This window comes from Zosterops lateralis (assembly GCF_965231275.1).
Source record: "Zosterops lateralis genome assembly, chromosome: 18".
Lineage (NCBI taxonomy): Eukaryota > Metazoa > Chordata > Aves > Passeriformes > Zosteropidae > Zosterops > Zosterops lateralis.
Window position 1 is genome coordinate 3,225,050 of NC_139778.1, and position 18,588 is coordinate 3,243,637.

Genomic DNA, 18,588 nt, shown 5'->3' on the forward strand with positions numbered 1-18,588 from the left:
GGAAAAGGGACGTTATTTTGGAAACCTCAATTTATATAGTTATTGGGATTTGGTCAAGGATTGGAGGATGAGAGGAACACTCCTCTGACCCCAGTGGTCAACTCAGAAGTTCATCAATTTGTCCTTCCCCCTGGAAAGGAACGTGTTTACCAAACACCAGTCTCTGTTTTTGTTACAATGGGTGAGAACTCTCCAGTCCAAGAATGAAAACATCAGAAGGCTGAAAAATCAGGGCGACACTCCATCTCTGCAGACTCTGAGAGCACACCCAGCTGAGGCTGGGGGCAGCTCTGACCCCTCTGTCTGGAGCAGGAGGCTGAGGAGGGCACTCCAGAGGTCTCTCCTGGCTGAGGGCAGGCAGAGCTCACGTGGAGGAGCGTGGAATGAACATCCAGGCAGGGAGGGTGTGAGCAGGAGTGGATGTGCCGCTTATTAGTGCTGTGAAATCTCCAAAGGTCTGTTTGAATAACAAACTGGCATTTAATTAACATGTGTTCTGGATCCCAGGGAAAGCCAGGAAATATTCCTGTTAAGCACACAGTGCTGGGCTGGAGGCGAGCTCAGAGGAGCAGGTTAATTGTGCAGGGCTGATGAGCTCTGGGTGTGATGAGGAATGGGAATCTGCACAAACCTGGACAGGTTCGTGGCCAGTGGCTTCTTGGGAAGAGTTTGCCATGCCCATGTCTGAGCTTTTCCCAGGAATGGGGAAGGGAACCTGGTCCCTGCTGCTGTTCCCTGCTCCACCTGGACTCCTGGAAGTGCTCTTTGGATCATTATTGGTTAACTGACGGATGTTGCAGGGAAGCTGCCAACACCCTCCTCCGTGTGCCCTGGGGTGGGCTGCTCTGCAGTGGGGCTGGGGGATAAATGGGGTGGGCTTGTGGTGAGGGAGTGTCAGCTCCTGCAATCCTTCCTGGGGCTGATCCCAGCTTTTGTGCCTCGTTGTGCTGCTCCTTGTTCCCACATATCCAGCCTGACTCAGCTGTGCAGGGGGAGCTGTCTGTGCCCTCAGTGCCTGCAGGGTTGGGGTGGCTGCCCAGAGCTGGGGGATGCTAAAAAATCATTTCTTTAAAATCACCTGCATCCAAACAATCCTTTGGTTTGTGGGTGAATGCTAAAGTTCATGGTTCCTGGTCCTGTTTCTCCCTGAGTGACCTGCCCAGCCCAGCCTTGAGCCTCAGCTATTGCAATTCAGAGGGAGACATGAAAATGCCCCAGCCCTGCCCAGAGCTTTCCTGGCTCCTGAATTGTGTGAGCAGCCGATCATAACCAAAATAAACATAGATGTGAGGTGGGAGCATGAAAAGGAGAAATGGATAATGTCACAGTCCAGAAGTTAATCCCATTTAAAATTTGATTTTTTTGTATGTGAATACCTTTCTCCGAGGTTCTCTCCAAAAGCCAAGTTTCTCGGTGTGTGCCAGAAATCATTCCTCAGATGGATTCTCTGCTTGATGATTCGCTGCAGTGGAGGCTTTGCATCTTAACAATAAATAAAAAAAAAACCCTTCTGAAATGCAAGTTATTTTATCCTAATCCGCTGCTGTCAAGTAAACACAGACGAAGATTCCTTTGTTTTGAAATGGCCACTGAGAGAATTTGTTCTGCAGAGATGTAGATAAAAAAGGGAAACAGAGAAGTCTATAAATTTTGAATGTGGGAGATGCTTTGGGAAGGGCTCTAGACTTAAGAGACTGAGTTTTCTGTGTCCTCTTCTCCCCTCTTATTTAGAATTTAGTATGTTTGATGATCCTTTTTCTCCCCCAAGCATCTTTCTTGTGGTTGTTTTACTGCTGGAGTCAGGGGGCAGGAGGCTGATGCTGAAAAAGTACCAAATTCTGTAATGATGGGGCTGGGAGGGGTTTGGCCGTGGTCCCTCAGCCCGTGGCTGTGCCCCAGGCTGGATTTGGTGGGATGTACATCCCGCTGGTGGAGCTTGCTGCTGCAGGGGATTAGCAGGGGGAAAATAGGTTATTAAGTGTTAAAACGCGATTAGATGTGGCTGGAATATTGCCTGCAACTGCTGGAGCTGGTTCAAAGAATCAAAAAGCCTTTTGGATTCCTCTTGCTGTTGATTTCTGCTGGGTTGTTGGGTATGAGGTGCTGGAGGAATTTGCTGCAAACCCAGGGGAGGTGTAGGACAGGTCCTGATGCCCTGAGACGGCTGGGGCTGAGCTCTGCCCTCGTGCTGGGCTGCTGGCTCTTGCAGGAGGGTCTGATTTGATTTCAGCTGGCCTGGCTGGGCTTTGATAGAACCATTTGAAGTGGTTCACAGGTGTTTGGGGTCACTGCTGCAGCAGTAGTTCTGGTGCTGAGGTCCCTGAATGCTGCTGCCTTTGGGAAGTGGGGCTTTGCTGAGTTGTGTGTTTGCTGTTCCAATAACTGGCTTTTCAACCTGTTTTCAAGTGTTTCCTGCTGTTCAGCTGCAGAGCTCAACACCTGTCTTTTCCCACCCCTAAAGGAGCTCCCAGCAGCATCTCCAGCTGGTTTCCTGTGGCTGACCACAACTGGGCTCCTGTCTTGTGTCTCCTCCCCTGCTTTGGGAGTAGGACCAATGGGAATGGGATAAGGAAGGGCAAGGATGGGGAGAGCTGTCTTTAGAGCACAAGCTGGAAAATAGAAGTAAGCAGGAGTGGAGCTCAGCCTCTGCAAGGCTGTTGCAACCTAGGCTTGTCCTAGGTTACTGAAGTGTGTTTTGGACTCTGATCTCAAGGCTATGGATATGGATATCTCAGGATATGGAGCCTGATGGGGTGATGAGCAGCTTGTGGGCTGGAACAGAGGTTTTCCCTGTCCTACAGCACTGGGGCATTGCAGCTGGGCAATGGTAACTCCACCTGGGATCTGTCTGGAGGTGGGCAGTGCACCAGCCCCTGCAGGGACCCAGCAGCATTGCAGGTCACCAAAGAACAGCTTATGCTGCAAAAAAATCTGGTCATTTATGTTCCTTTTGGAGGGAATAAAAATAAATGTGGAAAAGAAAAAAAAACAAAAAAAGTGGAAGCCTCCCCTTGCTGGCTTGGGGTGTCTTGTCCTGCATGCAGAGCATGGGGAAGCTGAGCACTGGGGCTTCCCTGTGGGGTCAGGATGGCTCTGGTTTGCCATGCTGGGCTGCAGGACTCTCAGGAGAGGTCCAGAGCCAACAGCCAAGGCAGGTTGTGCTGGAGATGGTGTTTAACATCACCTGGCAGGAATCCTGCCCCGTTCTCCTCCAACCCCTCAGTATTCCAGCTCCTGGAGTGCTCTGCCTCTCTGCTCTGTCTCTTGCTGCAGTTCCTGGAGTCTCTCACCTGCTTAAAGGGATTTCTTCCATCAGTGCACACAGAAGAGGAGAGAGGGAGCTGTTTAGGGCTGTGCAGCACAGCTGTAAGCTTTGGTATTTGTGGCTTCTGTTTCTCTCCAGAGCAGAGATGTTGTGGAGGGTGGGAATGTGCGGCAGATGATAATGCTGAAGGTTGCCCAGGGTTTTGTAGGGCATTTTCACCATTTCAGAGCCACAGCACCGTGAAGCAATGGGAGAGATCCCATTGTTATATCAATGCCTTGGTTTGCTCCCTGAGGAGCAGAGCAGAGAGGCAAAATAGAAATGTGAGAACCTACATGATCTCCCCAGAGGGGTCCTTTGCTCCTGCTCCCGCCTCTGCTGCTTTTCCTTCTGCTCCAGCAGCGTCCCAGCTGGGTTGGCATGGCCAGGTAACATCACCATTTGTTCTCACAGAGGATGCAGAAAGGTCAAGCTCGGATTTGCCAACGATCAGAGTGAGCTTGAGTAACTCTGCCATCCCCCCTTGCTGTCAGCTGTGCCGGGAGGGGAGGAGGAGGAGTGTCCATGATCCTGACCCACTGTGTGCCCTCTCCTTGTGAGGGCTGACAGCACAGGAGGGCACAGCTCGGTTCAGCTCCATCCTGGCTGCACTGAGATGCTGCTCAGCCCAGGAGAGCTTTAATATAAAACACAGGGGTGTTCACCCTCCCTCTCTCTCTCAGGAAAGGTGATTTTCAGGACCTATTTGCAAATTTGGGTGGTTGCCACTTGTGACAGATCCCAGTCTGTTGGATCTAATCACCAATAACGGGATGGGGCGACCCAGGGGCTTCCCATGAGTTTATTTCATTATCAGTCTCAGTGAAGGCAGAGACGTAAAAGATGGTAAAACTCACACCATAACAACAGAACCCAAAGTTCTCTTTGTTCCAAGGCCTTTTAAAAGTTTTTTAGCCAATAGGCCAATGCAAAAAGGTTACTTTTTGTGTATGCAAAAAGTGTCTACTTAGGCCAATCACTAAGCACCACACGTACACCTTACAGCACACAAGAGTTGCTTGTTTTATATTTTTTTCAGCTCTAAAACTTCCTATGCTCCAAATATTTCAAGGTCTAAAATTCAACTCTGTTTCAAACCTCTATCTTTGTAAGATTCTTGCAACACTGTGAAAGTCCTCTGATTTTTCAGTTCCCCCCTCTCGGCACAACTGAAAAAAAAAAAACCAAACCTTTTTTGATATCTCTGTCAATTATTAACTACATTAGGTAGCATAGTTCTCACCATAGTGCATCTTTTCTTATCTAATAAAAGAGCACTATGAATTTTCTACACAAAGTTACATTGCCAAACTTTTAAAATCTTTCACTATCTTACTTAATATGTATTTCTCTTTATTAAGGCACCTTTTTCTGTTTGCTTTAAGCATTTTAATTTTGAACTACAGCAATTCTAAGGATGTGAGTCAAATAGTGATTTCTATTTCTTGTTTTGATAAGTCTTGCAGTTCTGGGCAGAGCACATAGTTCTCCTGATGGGAGCTTGGGTTGGGCAGAATATCCCAAAGTTGCTTTTTGGCTTTGGGAATCCCTTTTTTCACCTGCTCTAGCTGGAGGGAGCACCCAGGAGTGAGAGCTTGAGCTGCTGCCTCCTTGAGACAGCCCCACAGCCGTGTGGTTCCAGGGGTGTTCGTGCTCCCTGTGCTTTCCAGGAGCCCTGTGAGTTATAAATTTATCTTTGCTGCCTTTAACGCTCAGCAGAGGCGACAGCAGAACCAGTTGTGAAGACTCGTGTAAGCAAGTGACAGTGACAGGGGACACGGGCAGGGGAGGAGGGAGCCGGGCGGGCTCTGCTCAGCAAACTCGGCGCTAATTATTCCCAGTTTCTTCCTGAGTGAGTTATAACCCTCTCCCGGGCTGCTGGTGTCATGTTTTGATGTTGTCTGCTGAGCAGCCCTGGATAACTGCGGCGCTTGTAAGCAGCTTGTCAGGATCAGGGGATGCTGGAGCGTGTCTTGCCAGCAGTGCCCGGGATGCGGCTCCAGCAGGAGGGATGAGACTCTTCTCAGGGTCTGAATCCAGAGTTTGCTTATGTAAAACTCCCTCAAAAGACAGGAGGTTCCCCTTTCCCATCCCCTCTCCCTGCCCTGGTGTGGGGCTGTTATCCAGGCTGTTTGCCCAGGTGTGGGTCAGAGCGTGGTGTCACCTCCTTGGCACCAGCTGCGACCTGCAGATCCTGCACATCCCCAGTGTTTCATCTTCCCACTGCTGCATCCAGAGCTGGATTAGACTCCCCTGGAGCCTGTGGGTGCCAGCCAGGGGGAAGCCATGTGGAGGAGCAAGTTGGGCAGCTCTTCAGTGCTTGGGGCTCGCTTCCAGGCTCTCTGCATCCGTCCCTTCCAAAGCCACTCTGTGACTCCTCGGGGGCTGGAGCAGCCAGCTGATGCTGTAAGAAGTTGTCTGGTTGGTGCCAAGTGGAGCTGGCTGGTGCTGGGAGCATCTCCTTTGCTGGGAGCTGATGGGCTTTTGATTTCTCCTGGAGCAGCAGGGTTGGCTCTTGGGCTCCCCTGGAAACGCTGAGCTCCAGCAGCTCCCACTGTTCTCCTCCTTCCCTGCCCAGGCATTGCTGGGGAGAAAGGAGTTAAGGGAGACACCAGAGCCAGGCAGAGCCCAGGTGCAGGATGAAGGATTTCTGCCCCAAAAGTTGCTTTAGCCAGCTCCTGCTGGATGCTCAGCTGCTCCAGGGGCTCTTGGGAGCAGGTGACACCCACGAGTGTCATTGGCTCCACTGTGCTGGGGCTGCACCCCCATGGCCAACACAGGGCTGTCCTTAACCTGCAGTTTTTTGGGAGCAGACCATTGTTTTGTGTGGGTGGAGGAAATGAGGGTTGATTAAAAGGATGTGGCCTCTCCTTCTTCTGCTGGTGTCCCCCCTTCAGCCCCAAGCTCTTCATCCACCCTTATGTGCACTGTGCTTCCATCCTCAACTCACTAGTGGAAGGGGAATTTCAAGTGGAAGTGTAAAGCTTTACTATCCCTATTAAATTGGTGTTGCAGGCAGGGAAATGAGAGCTGTTGAAATAATGAAAATAAAATAAAGGCATCCCTGGAGTTCCACATGACACTGGGGGTTCCTGTCCACTTCTGTGGGGAGCAAAATGCAGATTGGTGCCTTGCAGGGCACAGAGGGGTAAGGAGAGGTGTCAGGGCTGCTGTTGTAGTGGTTAAGGCTCAATCCACCCTGGGAAAATGTCTCTTCATGAAGAAGTGCCTGTTTCATGCAATTACTGCTCAGAATTGAATGCCTGCAGGCTTAAAGAGAAGAAAAAAATTTATGCCACCAAAGTTATTGGAAAATGGAAGTGTGAATTCACACGTCTGGAACTGGGGCAGCAGTGATGAGGACCTCGGAGCAGGGATGTGTGCTGGCCCCTTCCCTGCTGGCCCTACATGAGGAGAGGCAGGAGCAGCATCCTGATGCCCTGACACTCTGTTATCTCCATAAGCAGGGACACCCAGGGAATGATTAAATCAATTAATTGATTTTCTATAGCTCATAAGGAAGTCAAACGGCATTTCCATCAACTCGTGATGAGCCAACACCCCACCACGGTCAGAAGGAATGTTAATGGCTCTTTCTGCTTTTATTACCCCTTTTCACTCCTAAATCAAAATTCATCCTGTGCCCGGGAGGCAGCAGGTACTTCAGAAAATAAAACTAGCACAGTGGGAACCATAGCAGCCTCGGTAAAAGCTGACTTTTCCCACTGATTTATTTGTTTCTTTGGCTTAAAGGAGAGAGCAGGGCTCGGTTCAGCTCGAGCAGAGATGAGCTGAGGCTCATCCCCCAGCTCTGCCCATGCCCCCCAGCTCTGGGGGCCCTGCTTTGGGCTCTGCTGCTGCTTGGAGGATCTGGCCCCTGGGCCTGCTGGAGATTGATGGCTTTGGAGGAAGGGGATGATTTATTTGCCCCTGGAAGCAGAGTGGCAGGTACCCAGCACTGTTTGGCCAATCTTTTTGGCTGAAGGAGAAAGGGTGATCATTTCACAAGTGTTAAATGAGTGAGTTCTGTTGTTTCTGAGGCTGAACCTTTTGGGGCAGCTGTGAGTGTGGCTGTGGGCTGGAGGGCTGATGGTGCTGAGCCTCCTGGAGCCTTCCACTGGCTGGTTTGGGGCTGTGCAAGTGCTGGGTGCAATCCTCCCTCTCCTGCAATCCATGGGGCTCCTGGCAGTGCAATTTTCCCTGGATGAGCAATGGGGACCATTAAGAAGAGAACCAGCTGAGTTAAATGTTCCCTTGGAGAGACACCTCTTGTAACACCAAGAACCCAAATGAAGGTTGGCCTCGCTCTGAATGGAGTCACTCTGGAGCTGTCCCTGCCCTGTGGGACCTGTGTGTGCTGCTTTTCACCTGAAACTGGGGGTCTCAGCTGCAAATCCAAGGCACAGTTTTCCCCCAATCTCAACAGCCCCAGGAGCTCTGGTGTCCTTTGGGCTTTGCTACAGCAACTGCCCTTGATCCATCCCTGTGCTGGAGCCCTTGTGTTTTAGGAAGCAATTTAAAATCGATGTTAATCTTGTAATTTGGAAGCCTGTCCTGCAGCGTGAGGTGTTTGAAGCACTGCAGAACAGCTTAAAATGCAATTTAAAATAGTGCTGGCTGGCAATAGAGAAGCAAGTAAAAACTCCCTGCTGCTGCTTTTTTTAAAAGAAAAAGTGAAAGGGGGATGAGAAGGGGGAAGAAAGATGTGTTTAAAAATCTATTAAAACAAATAAAAGCTGAACTGCAGCTTGTGTTGGGGTTGTGTGTATTTATCTCTTCTTCCCCAGCTTCCCAACTCCCCCAGCCCATCTCTGGGGGCTGTGGGGGAAAGGAGATGATCCAGTTCCTCTTACCTGCAGTGATGGCTCATGGCAGGATTTCTGGGATTGTCTCCATGTCCCAGAGGGGACATCAGGTCTCTGCTGTGTGTATGGTGGGGTGAGAAGTCATAAAAGTTGGGGGGAACAGCCCTGGGATCTCCTTTGCAGCAATGAAATGCTCCTGCCTGGGAGTGTGAGTGTTTGTATTGTTCATTTTCCTGCCTTTTCTTATTTGTATGGAAATGGGGAGCGGATGTGTTTGGGTGGAGCTGCAGGCTGCTCCTACAGGCTTTCCTTTGGGGTGAGAGGGACAGGGGGAGCTGGATGGGCGGAAAAGCATCAGGACCCTTTTCTGCAGGCTCAGCTCAGGGTCCTGCAGCTGAAGGAGGGAAGAATGAGACCCCAGAGCCAGCAGGGCTGGGAGAGGGACACCTCAGGGTGGTTTCCTGTTACCAGCCTCCTCCAGGAGCCCTCCTGGGGCCTCATGCCAGCAGGAGAACCTGCAGGCTGTGGGGCAGGGGCTGCAGGAGGGAGCAGAGACGCAGCTCATTGCTCTTGGAGCTGTTGGCCAGGGATGCCAAGGCTGTGGCTTTGCTGTGACAGATGGGCAGAGCAGGGCCTGGCTGTAGGGGTGGTGTGAGGCCTCCAGGAGCGATTTCTGGGGCTCAGCAGGGTTGTTTCCCACCGGCTGGTGCTGCCACACCTTGAGTGCTGTGTCCAGCTCTGGCCCCTCAGTTTAGGATGGATGTTGAGACACTTTAGCACATCCAGAGGAGGCCACAGGGCTGGTGAGGGGCTGGGAACACAAATCCTGTGAGGAACAGCCGAGGGAGCTGGGGTTGTTTAGCCTGGAGAAAAGGAGACTCAGGAGTGATCTCATCACTCTCTATAACTCCCTGAAGAGTGGCTGTAGTCAGGTGGGGTTGGTCTCTTTCTCCAGGCAGCACTGACAGAAGGAGAGGACACAGCCTCAAGCTGCACCAAGGGAAATACAGGTTGGATATTAGGAACAAGTTTTTCATTGAAAGAGTGATTAAATACTGGAATGGTCTGCCTGGAGAGGTGGTGGAGTCACCATCCCTGGATGTGTTTAAAAAGAGACTGGATGTGGCACTTGATGCCATGACCTAGTTGAGGTGTCAGGGCTGGGTTGGACTCGATGATCTTGAAGGTCTCTTCCAACCTGGTCATTCTGTGATTCTGTGCTTTGGGCAGCACAGCACAGGCAGATCTGGCTCTCAGCAGGGAACTCCTGCAGCACGTTTGTCCCCCTGCTGCCATCGAGCCCAGGCCCTGCTGGTGTGAGGGGCTGCAGGGGAGCAGGGGGGTGTCCTGAGCCCAGGGGAGGGTTCCAGTTGCTGCTGTCACACAGCAGAGCCCTGGCTCAGGTCCTGCCTGGCCGGGCTGGGGCACTGTTGGAACCAGTCCTGCAGTCCAGAGGGTCTGACAGGCTCTGCCTGCACACGGATGCAGAGAGAGAGGGAGAACAGCCCTGAGGCTGCACATTTACACAGCAGTGCAACAGGAGAGGGATAAATCCGGGAGGAGGTGATAGCAGGCAGGTGGGACATAATCTACTTCACCAGCCAGTGACTTAAGGCTGCTTAATTTGGCTGATTACCAGGGAGCTGCTGTGCTGCCAGGGCTCAGCAGCAGATCGATGCTGATGTCCACTCCACCAGCAGCCCCTGAGCTGCTCCATGGGCACCTCTACTGGAACTCTGGGGGCTGAACATTTCCTGTGCTAAGGAGCATTAACCCTCAGGCAGGCACTGCATTTGACTTGAGGCCGTGGAACAGCTTCCAAAATTGAGTGATGGCACTGGGGTTGTGGGTGTGGAGTTTGAGTGGCATTGTGTGATCTCACAGGGTGAAAAACTTAGATTTATTATTTAAATATATATAGGGCAAGATAGAGGATTTTAGGTGTTAAGTCCTTCTTCACCTTCTTCTTCTTAGTTTTGGGCGGGTTTTTTTCTAATTGGGTGAAAAAGGTCCACATTGCAGGCCTTGGGTAGTCATTATTAGGTCAGAAATATAAATACTATAAGTGTCATCTCATTATTGGGTCATTAGCACTTAAATAACCTTAGAAAGAGTTAGAGGTGTCCATTTTACCTCCATTTTCTAACTTACCTGTTAGCACTCACGACTCCTGAGGCTGTGCCATAGATAAGAAATAATAAACATCGAGTCCCAACACAAAACACTGACTCCCATGTATTAATCCCAGCTCTAACACCAAGGAAAGAGAATATAAAACTAACACACCTCCACCTGTGTGGCAGCTCCCTGTGTGGCTCCTGGTGTTCTCTTCCTTTGGGGCACTGCCTAAGCAGGTCTGTGTTTTCTCTGTGTAACTTAAATTAACCGATCTGTAGCAGTTCAATGGCTGATGTGGGTGGATTTGCTGGCAGCAATAACTGGCTGGGAGCCCATGCTGGGGAAAGGGTGCCCTTAAGGATGCAGCCACTCCGTGGGACATTGTCTTTCCCCTGGAGCAGCTTCCCCAAAGGGATGGAGACAGGAGGTGGCCAGTGCTGCCAACCTGAGCCTGGCCTTGGGCTCTCTTGTTTCCAATCAGTGCTGGCTCTCTGGGCTGTGATTGCAATGGATTATGTGTCACAGTTAGTCCTTGGCTAGTTGGCTCTTCGCTCTTTTAATCTACTTGAATTGAAATCGATAGTGAAAGTAGATAGAGGAAGACCAGAGGGGCAGACAGCAAAGGGCTGGGGCTCTGCTTGCTGGTACAGTGCCAGGGTGAGTGTTCTCTGGGAGGATGGGACCCCCAGGGACCACCCCGAGGAGCTGGGCACTGAGGTCTGGGTCTACCTCTGTAGCCCTGGTTTGTGCCTGAGGTGTTTTGGTTTTCTGAAATTCTTTTCCCAGAGAATTTTCTGTAAACAAGATAATTTTTTTTGTAGCTGTAACTTTGTTTTTCATTCCTTTTCCTTTTCTTCTTGATGTCCATCTGGTCTGACCAATGTGATTGAAGAAGTTTTTCTCTTTGTCACCAATCAGATTGGTCTGTGTAAAATAGTATATAAAAGAGACACATCCTGAAAATAAAGGAGTCATTTTCAGCCTTCTGAAACTCAGAGTGTGTCATTGTGGTGTACAACAGCATCATGCCTCAACCCCACTGGAGATCTTCTGGTTTCCTCTGCAGTAAATCTTTCAAGACTGTGCTGCCCTTTTGAGGGGTTTAAGTAGCCTGGAGTTGTCCTTTAAAGGAGAAAAGCAAAGCAAATGATGCTTTAGATTGAAATTAATGCAGCTGGTGTTTTCAATGGGCACAGGTAATATCTCAGTGTCTCTGAGCTGCAGGACAAGCAGGAGATTTGCTGTTGTGGGATGGCCAGGCAGGGATGTGACAGGTCTGAGGAGGGAGGGGACCAACAGCCAACCAGCCAGGTTATGGATATTGGGAATATGGATACTGGGGTTGTGTTTTAAATGTCAGGGAGAGGCTTTGGTGCTGTTCACGTGGGTCTTTGGAGATGTGGGTGGAGGCTGTGCCTTGGTCTCTCCACAGGAGGGCAAAGGAGGCTTTTGCTGCCCTTGAAATAACTTGGCTTTGGGTGGAAATGTGGTTTTTCTCCCCCATCATGAAGCTGTTGCTGAGCGGTGTGAGACTCCCTGAGCAAGATGGGGCTGAGTGACCCAGGGATGGGAGGTGCCATCAGGGAGGTTTCAATCACTCCAAGTGGCTGAAGGGATGTTGTGGTTTAAGCCCAGATGGAAATGCAGCCCCACAAGGCCACTCTGTCAACCCTCCTCCCCCATCCCTGTGGAATGGAGTAAAACTTGTATGTTGAGAAAATAAAAGTTTATTAATAAAGTATATTATATAGTAAATAAAGGAAATAAAGTAAAATACATTAATAATAGTAAATTATAATGATAACAAAAAGGAAACAAACAAGTGTTGCAGAGTGCAATTGCTCATCACCCACTGACTGATGCCAGAACCCCCTTCCTCCTTCTTCCCCCACTTTATACCCTGATCATGGTGCTGTGGGATGTGGAACATCCCTTTGGTCAGTCTGGGTCCCCTGTCCTGCCTGTGTCACCTCCCAAGCACCCCCAGCTTCCTCACCAGCCTGGCAGAGTGAAAAGCAGCAAAAGCCTCGGCTCTGTGTGAGCCCTGCTCAGCAACAACAAAAACATCTCTGTAAAATCAACCCTGTGCTCAGCACAATTCCCAAACACAGCCCCACACTGGCCACTGGGGAAAAAAATTAACTCTACCCCAGCTGAAACCAGCACGAGGGGACATGCCCCAAAGTGCTCTATTTGTTTTCCTGAGGGGTTTAACTCCTTTTGAGCAGCTCTGCCCAACCATCCCAGGGCCTGTGGGACAGGGTGACACCTCCACACTCCATCCATGCCTGGGAAGTGCTGGGTGGAGAGGCTCATAATGTGAGCAGTGGTGGAGGATGCTCAGGATCCCAAAAGGTGGAAAACACAAGGAAACTCCTTCCTGTCAGCTCCTTTCCCTGTGGCACAAGCTGGCCTTTGCCAGCACAACTTCACATCACCCCTGCTGGTGCCAGCCCTGTGCCCATCCCACCAGGAAGGTCACCCTGTCCCCTGGGTGACATAAAAGCCACAGCCTGTCCCACTGAAGAGCAGCAGCACTAACGAGCCCGCAATTAAAAGATACTATGGGGGTAAAAAAAGTGGAATCTTGGAAGCTGGAGCTCTGTTTTGACAAGAGCCCAGCAGGGCAGAGATGCTCCTGGACTGCCCTGCACTAGAGATGCTCCTTTCTCAGCTGCTCTCCACTCCTGCATGGTCAGAGAATTGTAGGAACACAGAATATTGTGTGGATATTCTGGAGGGATCCACAAGGATCATTGAGTTCCACTGAACTTCACCTTTGAATTCAGGTTGGCACAGGCAGCAAAACTCCCCTGAATGCTCATCCTGGCTCCTGTTGTGGAGGTTCCAGGGGCAGGTGCTGGCAGGGGGTGACGCCTGCTCACGGCTGCTTTCACTCCAAGGAGGTATTTTAAGACAAGTGCATCATTAGTGAATTCCCTTGGGTTTCAACCCATCCAAATTTGAGCATATTGGCTGTTGACTATTCCACTGGTTGCACAGAGAAGCTATTCCTTCTTCCACAAGACATCACCCTTAGGGGTTGCTTTCCTTTTTTTCCCCTGATTTCATCCAATTACTTAGCTGTGTGCTCTTCAGAAAAACCCCATAAATAATTCTCCTCCCTCTGCTGTGTTTACCAGCGTGTCTCATGAAATCCGGTAAGATATGATTGATTGCAATCATTATTTCCTAGTGCTGCTATGAAAACCTCTGTCAGTTCAGTGATTGCCTGGAAAGCGTGGCTGCCACTCAGGAAAACTGTCAAAACCCTGTCATACTTTAACAAACTCCAATTAATCTGTCGGTTGGGTTTACTTGCATTTGCTGTCCCGTTGTTGCTGGTTATCAGGGGAAATGAGAATATTTTTTCTTTCTAATTAGCAGAAAGGTGGCTTTGTTTTTTAAAAGGAAGTGGGTTTTAGTGCTGCTTAATTTTTCAGAACTGTTTTACTGGGGGGTTTTGTGCTGTTAAGGTGGGTTTGGGTTTCTCCTAGCTGCCTGCAGTGCTGTGGGTAAAGTCTCCTTGGGGATCTTCGTCACTGACTTTAGGGAGAAGCCTGAGGTCCCATCCAGAATCTCCTCCATCCTCTGGATCCCCGTGCCTGGCTCAGGCAGCTGAGCAGCCCTGGGTGGGAGCCTGAGCCTCTGTTTCAGGTTAACAAATTAATCCTGGCTCTTGCATTTTTAAAAGAGTCGCTTCAGCACTTTTCCTCCTTTCTTCTGGTTTTAATGAGACACACTTTCCAAGAGATGTAATAATCATTGCCAAAAATGTCAGGCTGTTGTTAGCTTCCTTAAGCTGCTGGAAAAACAACAACAACAACAACAACAAAGACCAGGAACAGAAAGAGAGAGGTGTTGATGCGGAAGAGCTTCGGCTTCATCTCCGAGTGCCAGGGGAGGGCTGGGGGAGATGTGTCCTGCCACAGCTCTGCTTTCTGGCAGGCTGCCCCAAAAGATAATGCAGGGAAAGCTGGGATTTTTATTTCTTTTTTATTACTACTATTTTTAGTTAGTATTTGGGATTTTTTTTTAAATTTCTTTATTTGAGAAGGAATATCTCGGCTCACTGTTGACAGCAGAGCTCAGAGCTCAGAGCTTTGCTGTTGGAAAGCATCCTGCAATGGCTCAACAGCAGCTGGGAATTGGATGGTGGCAGTGACAGGAGGGGAGATCTCAGGGGAATTCAGGGGAGCCAGTGGGATGTCAGGGCCAGGCTGGTGGTGGGGTGCAGAGCTGGAGCTTGTGGCTTTTCTGGGATCCACAGGGAAATGGATTTGTGCCCTGGTGGGGATATCCTCATCCCTCATCAGTGATTTGGGTGCAGAGCTGTCTTGTCACCTGTGATTCTGTGATAAAGGCTCAGAGCAGATATCCCTGCCTGGACTGCCAGGAAATCTCCACCTCCATTGCCTTCCCTTCCTAATCCTTGTGTCTTCCTAGCAAACCATCACAACCAGACTCCTCTAAACAAGCTGGGATCCAAACCCCCAGGCCAGGATGGACTCTGCCCATGGGAATCTGGTGGTTGTGCTTTCAGCCTTTCTGGCCAGCTGTAGGGGTTGGGTCAGGTCCTTTTCCTGACCTCCAGCCTCACCCACTGCAGCACAGGATCATCCAAGAGGGATTGGTAATCACTCTTTCACTCAAAACCTGAGTTTAAGGTCAGAGCTCTGACCTGCTGGCCATGCTGGGATGTCAGAGACGGAGCAAATTCTGAATAGAAATCCCCATTTGGGGGATGGTCAGTCCTGGGATGGACAGAGGATGCTGGGGGCTGTGACCCATGAACACGGCCCAGCTGTGGGAGGGATGTCACTGGAATGGGCTCAGTCTGTGGACAAATAACTAAAGTGGATTTTGTGATTTAAGCCCATGTCAGAGCTCTTCTATTCCCTTGGCTGTGCCTTTTCCTGATTTGCTCAGCTGTGTTTGGGGCAGCCCTTGTCAAAATGGAGCTCCAGGTTCCAAGATTTCACTTTTTTGCCCCCATAGTATCTTTTAATTGCCGGCTCATTAGTGCTGCTGCTCTTCAGTGGGACAGGCTGTGACTTTTATGTCACCCAGGGGACAGGGTGACCTTCCTGGTGGGATGGGCACAGGTGGCTCCTGTGCTCCCAAACCCACCCAGGAAGGTCTGGGACTGCACAGGACGTGGGGCACCCACTGATTCAAGCAGAAATCACTGACTTCTTGCCATGGAACTGAGGGAAAGTTTGGGGAAGAGCCCAGTTTCAGTCTCCATGAATGGTGGTTTGTCCTCTTTTTTTTTTTTTTTTTTTTTTTTTGAGGAATTGCTTTTGCTCTCAATGTTTCTTCTGTTTTGTTAGATAGCGTCAGGAAAAATAATGTGCTGCTGATAATCTCAGCCAAGCGTGGAAGGCAGCCCCTGGTGAGGTCTGGCTGGCCCAGTGTCAGCTCCTTGGAGGGGTGAAGGGTTGGCTCCTCACCCTGTGTTGGTGCATGTGACAGAGCTGCAGTGATCTGGTGTTATCTCAGTGCCCACCGAGGTGGGAACCTGCCAGGGGAGTGTGAGGAGCTGCAGCCTCCAGCTCAGCTGCAGTGCCAGTGCAGCCTGCCCTGGGAAGCAGCCTTGCCAACCCCTGGGAGCTGTGGCTGAGGAGTGCCTGAATTCCTGGGGAGTGGGGATGGAGCTGGGGCTGCAGCTCTGCAGCAGCAAGAACTGTCACGGTGCCCCTGATCCCACCACGGCCATGCCCTGCTCTCATCTGAACCCCCAAACCACCCAGACCCCACACTGAGCCCCCCGTGCTGTTTCACATGCTCACTCAGCTCCTGTGGTGAGGAGAAGCCCATGCCAGGGCTGTCCCTGGCACACAAGGCCATTGGAATGCCCTGATCGATCCCACTGCCCTGGCAGTGCCAGCAGAGGGGATCCCAAAGTCCTTCTGGCTTTGCAAGAGTGGTTGTGCATCTGTTTGGAAGTGCATGAGGTGTCCCTAAGACCTCATAGCCACCTGATGGCCACCTGATGGCCACCTCATAGCCACCTGATGGCCACCTGATGGCCACCTGATGGCCACCCAGGATGTCTGGCAGCTGCTCTCCTTCCCAGTGCCGCCCCCCTGGCTCCTGCTGCTCCCTAAATTAAATATGTGCTGCCTCTTGGAAAGTACATGTGAGTGGAACAGCAGAGATAAGCTAAACGGGAGAGGTTCAGGGGATTATGCACTGATTAAGTTATTACCAACGTGAAATGAGCCGAGCTGAGATGAAACAGGAGCTTTATTTTCTGTTCCCTGGCTCTGGGCTCAGGCTGCCTGTCACTAGATGGCAAATCAAGCTGGGAGCCAGGAGCTCCTGGATCTCCCCTGTGCTTTCCGTGTGGCAGCAGGTCAGTGCTGTGCAAACCCATAGGAAACAGTGTTAAATAGGCCTTGGAATTGGGGGCCTTCTCTGCTTGGGGAGGTTTCTGAGATGCAGCACTCGAGCTGTGCTGCATTCCAGTGCTGGGTCACCCAGCCCATTGCAGATTTGGGCAGAAAATTTCTTCCTTTGTATAACAGGAAAATCCGGTGCTGCTGGGAGGATGTGCTGGGGGAGGATCACCCCTTTGGTTAGCTTCCCCTGTTTTTCCTTAAGCATTCCCTGTAGGCTACTGTCAAAGGCAGGATGCTGGGCTAGGGGGAGAGTGAAAAATACAAGTGTCAAATGAAAGGCTCTTTGGTTGGTGCTTGGGAATAAAGTCAGTTTGCCATAAGCCCTCAGTGCAGACTGGATCAGGTGGATAAATCAGGAGCTCATGCCTGATGAAGAGGCTGGACCAAGGGCTGAGATAACCACTGAGATATCCTGAGCTGGAGGAGCCCAGCTGGCTTTGGGCAGGGATTTACCCTGCTTGGGCGGACGATGGGGCTGTGGGGCAGGGAGGGGACACTGGGGGCAGGGGGCCACTGAGATGGTCCATACAGCACCGAGCCCACCCGTGGGGCTGGGGAGCACAGGAGCAGGGGCAGCTGTGGGGCTGGGGCTGTGGGCAGGGCTGCCATGGGGGGCTCTGTCAGGGCCAGCCGTGGCTGTGTCTCAGCTGCTCTCTGTGTGCTGCAGTGATGGGCGCGCTCGAGTCCCGAGGGGTGCTGCGGAGGATGAGCGACATGCTGGAGATGCTGATGAAGAGGATGGACATCCTGGCCAGGCTGGAGAACAGCACTGACTTCCACAAAGGGGATGAAGCACGATTCCCTCTGGACAGGTCAGTCAGACCCTGTGGAGCAGCTCTGGGTGTGGGGGGCTTTGCAGGAGCAGAACACCCTGATGTGCTGAGCTGCTCTGGGAGGGTGGTGGGGCCCAAAGGGCTCTGGGGCTTGGGGAGTGATGCTGTTTTACACCACAACGACATAAGAACTCTGACTTTAGAAAGTTGAAAATGACTCCTTTATTTTTGGGATGTATCTCCCTTTTATACTATTCTACACAGACCAGCTTGATTGGTGACACAAAGACAAACCACTCACATTGGTCAGAGCAGAGGGACATCAAGAAGAAGTCTCTCCTAGGAATAGGAATGAAAACAAAATTACAGTTACAAAAACACATCTCTTGTTTATAGAAAATTCCCTGGGAAAAGAATTTCAGAAAACCAAAACACCTCAGGCATGAACCAGGGCTACAGGGGAGATCTTTTTTACTTTCATCTGCCATATCTGGAACTTTTTCTTTTGGGATTTCTGAACTGACTGTGATTTTTAGGATTAGTGGTCACAGCCCCATGTTTGCCAGGGTTCAAGAAGCATTTGCACTATGCTCTCAGGCATGCTGTCTGATTTTTGGGGCTGTCCTGTGCAGGGCCAGGAGTTGGACTCAGTGATCCTTATGGGTTTCTTCTGACTTGGGGTGTTCTATGATTCCATGATCTCCTGAAACAGCTGTCCAGCTGCAGGTGTGGCAGTGTCTGCACTGCTGTGCTGTGGTGCAGCTGGAGGTGGGACTTGCTGAGGGCTGGAGCAGCACCTGGTGTGTGGGATGTGCTCCCTGAGCTCAGGAACACTTGCTCTGTGCCTGTACTCCTCAGGTGGAGCCGGTGGTCATTTGGAATCCAGGGCTGATGCGCTCAGCCTTGGTTTAAAATGTGCAGAAGGGCTGAAAATGATGCTCTGGCTGCCTGTGATGCACATCTCAGCTGGCAGTGTGAGAGATGCCATCAGACCTCCCTGTCGTGGCACACTGATTCACTAAAGAGACATTTCCCTGTGCTCTGGGAGCCTTTAAACATTTCACTGATACTAATTTGAGTGTCAGGCCAAGAGCTGCACAAATGGTAACTGGTGGTGGGGGAGCAGAGATGTAAAACCACAGGGGCAGCGCTTGAGACAAACCTGGCAGCGTGGAATAGATGCC

General features: G+C 50.8%; 1 protein-coding gene across 2 annotated transcripts in view; it reads left to right on the forward strand.

The window, feature by feature from the left end:
* The window catches only part of MGAT5B (alpha-1,6-mannosylglycoprotein 6-beta-N-acetylglucosaminyltransferase B), a 72,453-nt gene that overhangs the window by 9,540 nt on the left and 44,325 nt on the right, over positions 1-18,588 (forward strand). For both annotated transcript variants that reach the window (XM_083874576.1, XM_083874577.1), the window contains exon 3: positions 17,299-17,443. In XM_083874576.1, coding sequence (XP_083730702.1) covers positions 17,299-17,443 — 145 coding nt within the window. The remainder of the gene's footprint in view (positions 1-17,298; positions 17,444-18,588) is intronic.